The sequence below is a fragment of the Centroberyx affinis genome, unplaced genomic scaffold (assembly GCF_046629955.1).
Source record: "Centroberyx affinis isolate AG114_WGS23_722 - 3 ecotype Tasmania unplaced genomic scaffold, CSIRO-AGI_Caff_v1 ptg000109l_1, whole genome shotgun sequence".
NCBI lineage: Eukaryota > Metazoa > Chordata > Actinopteri > Beryciformes > Berycidae > Centroberyx > Centroberyx affinis.
Window position 1 is genome coordinate 950,676 of NW_027278811.1, and position 8,973 is coordinate 959,648.

General features: G+C 40.3%; 1 protein-coding gene across 1 annotated transcript; it reads left to right on the forward strand.

Moving 5' to 3' along the window:
• Positions 1–2,916: 2,916 nt before the first annotated feature.
• adcyap1a (adenylate cyclase activating polypeptide 1a) lies at positions 2,917–8,724 on the forward strand. The gene is made up of 7 exons (XM_071525923.1): positions 2,917–3,016; positions 3,284–3,388; positions 4,171–4,305; positions 5,127–5,231; positions 6,193–6,327; positions 6,812–6,932; positions 8,696–8,724. The coding sequence occupies exons 2-7, from the start codon at positions 3,291–3,293 to the stop codon at positions 8,702–8,704; spliced, it is 603 nt and encodes a 200-aa protein (XP_071382024.1). The 5' UTR covers positions 2,917–3,016; positions 3,284–3,290; the 3' UTR covers positions 8,705–8,724.
• Positions 8,725–8,973: the final 249 nt, after the last annotated feature.

Genomic DNA, 8,973 nt, shown 5'->3' on the forward strand with positions numbered 1-8,973 from the left:
ATAGGAGTCAATCCTTCAAAACACACACATACTGGTTCTTCACCTCTTCCAAATAAAACAAGTATCTTATGATTGACTTGAATATTTTGCATTGTCATCATGAGTGGTATTTTCCTCTCAACCCCTCCAGCACACTCACACACACACACACACACACACACACACACACACACACTACACACACATACTCTACCTATGACTTAAACACTGATAAAGTAATTTAAAAGCCAAGTGCTGTCAACACTACTGGTTGTTATAAAAGTTAATACTTGAGTCATGAGACTGTAACCTCAATAAAACCATTTAAAGGCTACATGTCAACACTAGCAGTTGCTATAAAAGTATAATTAGAGTGAGTCATATGTGCATCTCCAGTCTTCTTGTTTGATGTGATAAAGCTGGGTTATATATGGCTTGGCGTAATTACACACAGCAATATTTCCAGGTATAATAAGATAATAAACAGTGTGAATTTAGGGCAGCTGCTGTTTATAGACCCATTTGGGCAGGCGACAGACATATTTTTAATTTACATATTGGGACAATTGATGAGTTAGGCAGCCAATATTACACTAAACAAATGGTAGGGATTTTATGTTCATCAGTTTGTTCTGTTGGTTTACTAAACTCTGATATCAAGAGACGATGAGTCACTGCCAGTGGAAGCAATAGCAAGAAACCAAACAGATGGATTTCGACTTTGTCAAAATCGAAAACCCTGATGTTGCCAAGACGAGGAATATAATGAACATTCATTACTGTAAGTGTGACAACAAAGCAAGATGCATTTCAACCAACTCCCAAGCAGGGGGAGGTAGGAATGATTAGCGATTTGATGGTCGTTCAGGACAAGTTGATTTCTGGTTTCATATTACACAACAATTATGACAGGAAAGCACTTACTGTATGGTGTGGTGACTCAAGCATTATGAGACTCTGTATAAACAGCCTTATCTACCTTTTATCTGTGTCCTCCACTCTGTCTACATGTAGTGAGATTATGAAAAACTGATGTCCTGGTGAGACCAACTCAATTATGTTTACATTTTAAGGAGATTATCAAAACTGATAGGATCATGACTAATCACCATTTTATTGTCATTACTCTGATTCATTTCAATATAACAGTATTATAGTTATTTTCAACCTTTCGCATGTCCAAAAGGCAAAAAGTAAAACAAACAGCTTTATTTTGACCATAATTAAACAAAGATGCTAATATTTCGGCTTAGTGGCCTTCATTCATCATAGCATTACTTTCAACACTATTAGAAAAATAATCATCTTTATTAATAGTATATTGGCCCACTTGAAAATGATTACGGTCACAGCCTAAAGCCTGTAGTTCCCAGGAGCCATAAGTCTCCAGCAAAATGAGTTATAGTCTAATTATTTCACTCCTTAGAAGATGACACAAAGATTGTATAAGCATGACATTTCACTAAAACTACAACTATTTTACTCACTTTTCCCACTGTTACCTTTCCACTTTAAGTAGAGACAATCAGGTAATTCTGTATAAATTGATGTCTGACAAAAAAAATATTATCAGATGGCGTTCCTTAGTACAGAGTCTTATCAAATGGGGGGATGTGAAGAAGTTTGACTATACTCTACAATGCACTTTCCTCTCATAACCACTTGGGTGCAGTGCTTTCTCAGCGCATGGAAGGCACTCTTTATGTAACTGGGCCTTTTTGGTGCATTTTTCTTCAACCTAAAACATCCTTAGAAGGCCAAGTAAAGTGTTTCTGCGCTTGGCTCACCGTCACATGACGTCAGAACTATTGGCGGACGGGCCGGTCTGAATCATCCACTAAAGATTCAACACCTCACCTGTGCGGAAAAGAGGACACCGCTGACGGTTAATGTTATCAGTCATAAACCCAGCATGCTTAGCGGTCATGAGGATTGTGTGTGTGTGTGCGTGTGTTTCAAGTATATCCTCACTGCCTTCCGCCCAATGCATGCTGGGATAGGCTCCAGCTTCCTGTGACCCTGAATAGGAAGAAGGTGGTAAAGAAAATTAATGAATGAATGTATAAAATTCTGCAAAAATGGGCAGTCTAGAGGTTTAAGTGAACTTCCACTGGATGACTCAGGTTCAATCTCTGTGTCAGCAAGCATCCGCCCTGCTGAAGTGTCTTTGAGCAAGAGAATCCCTACCAATGTGCAGTGCTGTAGCCTGACCTTTGACCTCAATGGAGCAGGGAACGTGAAACATGAAAAAAATAAAATAAATTCAACTTTAAAGTATAAATTCAACAGTCACAGATCTGGTCATTATTGAGCAGTTGCCTTGCTTGGGAAAACTTCGGCAAGGATGGAAACTGTCACAGTTGAGTTTTTTTTTTTATTAATTAAAAGTGCAAAGCAGGTTTGGCCCGTTTCAGCACTGGACAGCTCCTTCCAGAAAGCGCCACCCCATCCCACCTATAGGCTTCAGGCGCCCGGGCATGTGATCCTAATTACTGCATGACGTCAAGTGTTGACATTGATTCACTTTTTAATGATAATGTTTGAATTCAAGATCCATTCCTTTTTTTTTTTTTTTTTTTTTTTTTTTGTATGACTTGGGGTCTTTCATTGACGCGGAAGGAAAAGTACTATCAGGAGGCTCTCCAAGGGGATGGGGGCGATGACGCAGACAGCACCCCCTCCCTCCCACCCCCAACAACGTGACAAGTGAAAAAGGCATGCCTTTGGGATTCATGAATAAAAAACCAAGGGAAGCAAGTTCACAGGACATAAAAAGTTCTCCGCAGACAAATGTTTTGCGCTCCTTCCTCTCATGACTGAGTACCGCGTAGAAACCCAGAGAGCTGCATCCTAAACCGCAGGGCGCACGGAGGGGTTGGACACTTGGAAAGAAGCGCGAGGAGACGGAAGAGGCGCTTCACTGAGGGGAAATAGAGGCAGAGGAGAGGAAGGGAGAGAGAGACAGAGATAGAGAGAGTTCCTATCTCACTCTCCCAGTCGAGGTCTTCAGCGGAGCGCGTCCGGCGTCTCTCCACTGGTAAGAGGAGACACTCTCCGTGTTTTTTTTTTACGCAGCGTAAAAGTGCGAAGCTTTTGTGAGAAGCCAGGTGTGGCTCCTTTAGAGAAACTGCTGTACTAACAGGCGTGAAGTGAAAGTTTTATTCCATCCTATATGGAAACAATAGGATTTTAAACATCTAGCCCAATGCATGAAATAGTTGTACTTCTACGTTTGACTATGACTGATAATAAGGTAATTTATACACCTGTGCATGATCCTAACGGCGGGTTTTTTCTTTTGCAGCAGGACAATGTCTAGTAAAGCGACTTTAGCCTTACTCATCTATGGAATCATAATGCATTACAGCGTCAACTGCTCACCCGTGGGGCTTAGCTATCCTAATGTTAGGTACGTACCTTCTTATTCATCTTTTAAGTTTCACTTTTTTAGGTGTTGAGGTTTTTTTTGCATGCGATGAAGGGCGAACTTGGCATTTTGCGCTCAGCAGCAGGACGACGCGCCTGAAGGCAATATAGGCTGCAGACTATTTCTGAGATGTACCTCAAGGTATTTGCCTCCCAGTTATGCCGGTGGCTATAACAGCCGATTGGATCAACTTATCATTGGGTCGTCTGACAGCCAATCCATAGCACTGCTTACACAGAAATTAATGCTGGGAAACACATTCCCCAGGGAGCGGGGGTAACGTAATTACTGAAGTGGTGTGGTAACAGTTTCTCAATCTATCCTCTTACACAGCCGTTCATCAGGCCAATTCCGCTGTGAAAATAATAATAATAATAATAATAAAAAAACTTGTTGGTGACAAATTGAGGCTACAAAGGTTGATTTTGATAGCTGTTTTACACCAACAGAATCCCGTTAAAGAAATTTAATTCATGAAATCTCGAAAAGAGAGCATTTCTGATGGATGTTTGTGATGATTCGTGATGATTGTAATTGCTATTCTATTTCAGTCAGCTACCCATAACTTATCCATAACTCTCTTAACGAGCTTCTAATTCATGAATCATTTCGGTTAATGTGAGAATCTTAATTCAGCCTTAATTTTATTTATTTCGTTTCATTAGATTTGTCTTGTACAAACAATATTTACCGGCACTCATCAAACACACAGACTTGCAGATTGTCACATTATAAAAACATATCACCATATCTAATTTTTTCAGACTTGACAGTGAGGTTTATGATGAGGATGGGAATTCCTTACCGCCCCTGGCATTTGACAGAGAGCAAATGGCTCTGAGAAGCCCTCCGTCTGTAGCGGACGACGTCTACACTTTGTATTACCCACCAGACAAAAGGTGACTATCAATATCATTTTACCCAAACTTTTTTTTCTCTCTCTCTCTCTCTCAACGTGGGAGACATTCATGCTGAACATTTCATTATTGGAGTCCTATTTCTGTTCATGTATGTTGTATGTTTTGTGTTAATTAATGTAATGTATCGTCGAAAACGCATTTTGTCAGTAACCTTCCAACACAATACAAACAGCCCATTATTTTTTTTAACACGTGCCTTCGCCAAATCAGTCTACTTTCTGTTTTAATTGATTCCCAGGGGTGAATCTAATTCGGTTCACCCTACTTTCATAAAAAACAAAGGATGAGAATCAGCATCTCCAAAAAAATCAATGAGACAGAAATTATATTTAAAAAAAAAAAAGTGTGAGAGAATTTAATGAAATCTGGCTGCGAAACGAAGCGCTGAAATTACACTGCAAAAATGTCCATCTTGGTCTCATATTCAGTCTTAAAATCAGAATTTTCTTAAAACAAGTGAGATGTTCTGCCAACGGGACAGCTTCACTTGTTTCAGGGATTGTGCAGAAAGTGTCAAAATCTTCAAACAAGGCAGAATAAGACAAATCACTCGACTAGTATCAAAGAATGACGCTCAATTCAAGAATATACTTGAGACAAATTGGGTTGCAGTGGAAACAAGCGAAATCATCTCAAACTACTGGCAGATATTTCACTTTCTTAAAGAAAAACGAGCTTTTCAGACCCAGTAGTAGATTAGATGACTTGTTAAGATGGATATTTTTTTGCAGTGTAGTTCAAATTGTTGCCTATTGCGCTGGGTGTGTGGTGATTTACTGTCTGGCTATCTATCATCCCAGAACGGAAAGGCATGCAGACGGCATGTTTAATAAAGCCTACAGGAAAGCGCTGGGTCAGTTATCAGCAAGGAAATATCTGCATTCTCTGATGGCAAAACGTGTAGGGTAAGAACATCTTCTTGGTTGTCATCTCTTCTTTTATGCCACTTATATTTAATGTTTTCTGTCCTTATATGTGCGTTTTTGTTCCTTTTGACTAATCTTTTAAATGCTCACAATTCACGCTGTTACACGTACTGTATGTCTATTGGTCCCATTATCTCCCAATATGGCTGGCTGAATCTGACGCCCATCGCCCACTGAATTAGATCTTTATTATCAATCTTATAAATCGCCACCCAGAGCACAAACGGGCATTTGATTCATTTGGGGAATTATTATTTTCTTAGCCTGGCGTTGCGTCGTTAAGGCGCAGGGGGGAGAGCCCGCACAGGCTAAAATTTATTTCCATATGAATAATTTATAGGATTTAGTCCCAGTGGTTCCCGATGGAAGGCAAGGATGCAATTACTCTAGCCTGATGAGCAGGCCTATCACATCCTATTGCAGATCTAAAATATATTCCAAATCGCCCTGGAATGGGCTAAAAGTTTAATAAAACGGAGAATATGGCTGTTTTCCCCAAATATAGGCCTGTGTAAAGATTCTCATGGGAAATTAGCTCTAATTTGGATGTCCAGGCATTGTACAGCACCATAGGCTGCATTGTCCTGCAATAAAAGTTAAACAAAATAGAGAATCTGATTATTTTCCCCTCTAATGGTCTAAGATAGTGACATAAAGATTGTCTTTATGGGGGGAACCAGCTCTGATTTGGGTGTACAGGCTCTGCACAGCACTGCAGGCTGCACTGTCCTGGTGTTAAAGGTGAACAAAATGGAGAATATGATTATTTTTTTCCCTAAATGTGGGTCTAAGATGGTCACACACACACAGATTCTCTCAGCCCTAATGTGACAGTCCAGGCTCTTCACTACAGCACTACAGGCTGTGTCCAGGGTCATGTGGATGTAGCTGTGTTAACCTCCTGGTAGTGAACGCTGCCTCCTGTCTGTCTCTCTCGCAGTGGGGGGAACACGATGGAGGACGACTCGGAGCCTCTGTCCAAGAGACACTCAGACGGGATCTTCACAGACAGCTACAGCCGCTACCGGAAGCAAATGGCAGTCAAGAAATACCTGGCAGCAGTCCTTGGGAAAAGGTATAGACAGAGATATAGAAACAAAGGACGCCGGCTGGCATATTTGTAGCACCCCCCCCTCCCTCCCTCCCACCCTAAAAAACACCAAACTTAAGTGTGTGCAGCCCCAGATGAAGTCATTTTGAGATATCTGAACAATCAGTGGATCGCTTTTGTGTTCTTAAACATGTATTTATGTATGAAGTAAGCCATTAAAATGAATATTTTGATAATAATATTGTTTTTTATTTTGTACTTCAGCACTTGAGGACACACATATCTACTTTGTGGACCAATTTTTTTTTTGTTCATTCCAAATATAGCCTATATATTTATGTATTCATTTATTTATTTATGCTCCAATGCTCCAACAACCCTGTCTTTTAAACATTTAGTGAACAGATATGATTGTGAGGAAAATAAATAGTTTAAAAGACAATCAATGTATTGAATGCTGCTTTTTGGAAAGTGAAATTAAGAGTTTAGTTGTCTTTATTCACAACAGCCTTGAAGACATAGGTTTTCACCCAATCCTACAAGACATAGACATTGATGCCCTCCCGGACGGGGATGAGTTTGAGGCTTTTTTGGGAGACTTGCTGAAACAGTTCTCTCCCGAATTTCCGGTGAGTTTCAGGGTCTTTCCCGAGGCCGTGTCCTGAGGGGCGTCTCATGTCCCTCCTTCTCTTCTCACCTGTAACCCTTAACCCTGTGATCTTGCTCCAAACACTCAAACCCAATCTTCTTCCACCTCATTTGTGCTCCTGTCTCTCTAGAGTCTCACACATTTTACCTTTATTTCCACCTGTACAGCCTACAGTGCATACAGGATGAATGTGGACGAGTGCAGAGACTTTGCCTAGAGCGATATGTTATACATATCAATGTTCATTGATCCAAATGGCCTAGATTTATCAGCATCCAGTTTGTGGATGTAAGAATGAAATTGTGATGATAAAAAGTATTTTAGTAGATCTGGATAAGACCAGATATGAGCCCAGCTGGCTTTAAAACCTTTCAACATGCCAGTAATCCATTTTTTTAGAAGTCATACAAGGACTTTGATGGGATATCTTGCCAAAAATCCCATAACTGAGATGAGGACCAGAGTACTTTTGAGGTTTTTCTTGTCCTTTTCTTCTGCAGTGTTTACAGAAGTGAGCTTACACCTTTGACTCGTGTAAAGTGCCAATCTTGTGTTTCTATCGAGTGGTTTTCATGTGTTTGAAAAGTTCTAGAAAACCTCTTATGCTGCTGAAGGTTTTCCCATGTCTCTCTGCCCATATAATAAGTATCACCGACATGCAAAGTACCATCAGGCAAAAGAAAAGGAGAAAAAAACAAAAAAAAACAAAAAAAACAAACGATACTTGTTACATGGTGATTTATCCATCAGTTTGTTCTTGATGAGAGACATGTCAGGCAGTTTGAACTTTTGTGTTGAACCTTCTTGGTCTATTGTGCTTCCCTTTCTGTCATGTGAACCAATGTAAAATTACAGTAGATCGCATGATTAAAGTAATTGCACTAGCCACCGAATGTGTGCAGACTTCTACAACTAGATGGTTTTGCTTGCTTTCTGACTACTGCATACATATCTGTGTTTTCTGGATGTTGTTTTGTGTTATGTTCTCTTCCCTGGCATTGCTACACAAACTGTATGTTGAACATAACACCTTTGTCCTCCATTGAAGAATTCTCTGACGAATGTACTTTACTGTTGGCAAGAATCCTTCAGTCTAATGTCATGCTTTATCTTTTTTGGCTCTGCTGCTTAACCAGCTGGAAGAAAGATTTTTGTAACATACTAAATATATTGTATATTAACAAAGAAAAGTTGTGATTGGACAAAGCGGTCATTTGCATTATCTTTATTTGCACCATGGCACAAAGGCTACCACAATTGACAGAAGTTACCTGCTGAGCATTAGATTTAAAAGTACAGAAAGTACAGAGGGACAAAGGGCAACAGAGTAAGAGAGACAACAGAGAGAGCGAGAGAGCGAGAGAGAGAGAGAGAGAGAGAGAGAGAGAGAAGGATAGGGGGGTAAATGACCAAGAACATGCTGATTTTGGAGAGGTGAGGATCCAGGAAAAGTTTGCAAAACAAACCTCATAAGACTGACTACCCACTGCAAACAAATCCCATTAAATAAGTCTCAGTAGTTGAGGTCATTCCTCCATTCCCAGTCCTGCCACTTGCCCAGTCTGCACACTTCTCACCAGCTCCTGCATAAGACTTTAGTGATGCATCAGGCACCATTACTTTGCACATACAGTGAGTTGAGCGTTAGTTCTCCAACAGCAGGGTAAAGTTCTTCGATCTGTGCCTGGCTGATGAGTCGTGTTTATGGTACCAATCTTTCTTTAATTTTGCATTCCTCTCTAGGCTTTGTGACGCAGGAAGCAGTTTGCGGCTGTGGTGCCTTGCTTCGACTTTAAAATCGCCACGAATCACAGATGGCTATTTAGTGGCCCTACAATGCTGCACATCACCAGCTTACATTCCACCCTTTTGTTGTTGTTTTTGTGTTGCACAAACATTTGATAGGATCTTTAGGACCATCAAGCTTAGACTTCAAGCATTCTTGCTTGTGCTACTTTACTTTGCAGTTTGTTTTTAGAGCACTAGACGTGGATTTTTGTAAAAGATAGAGGCAAAGATCA

What these genes read in the sequence shown, in the direction of transcription:
- adcyap1a (XM_071525923.1), top strand. Translation starts at nt 3,291, where the DNA reads ATGTCTAGTAAAGCGACTTTAGCCTTACTCATCTATGGAATCATAATG. An exon ending in CTTAGCTATCCTAATGTTAG is followed by an intron (nt 3,389 to 4,170) that starts GTACGTACCTTC and finishes TAATTTTTTCAG; the next exon opens with ACTTGACAGTGAGGTTTATG. An exon ending in TATTACCCACCAGACAAAAG is followed by an intron (nt 4,306 to 5,126) that starts GTGACTATCAAT and finishes CTATCATCCCAG; the next exon opens with AACGGAAAGGCATGCAGACG.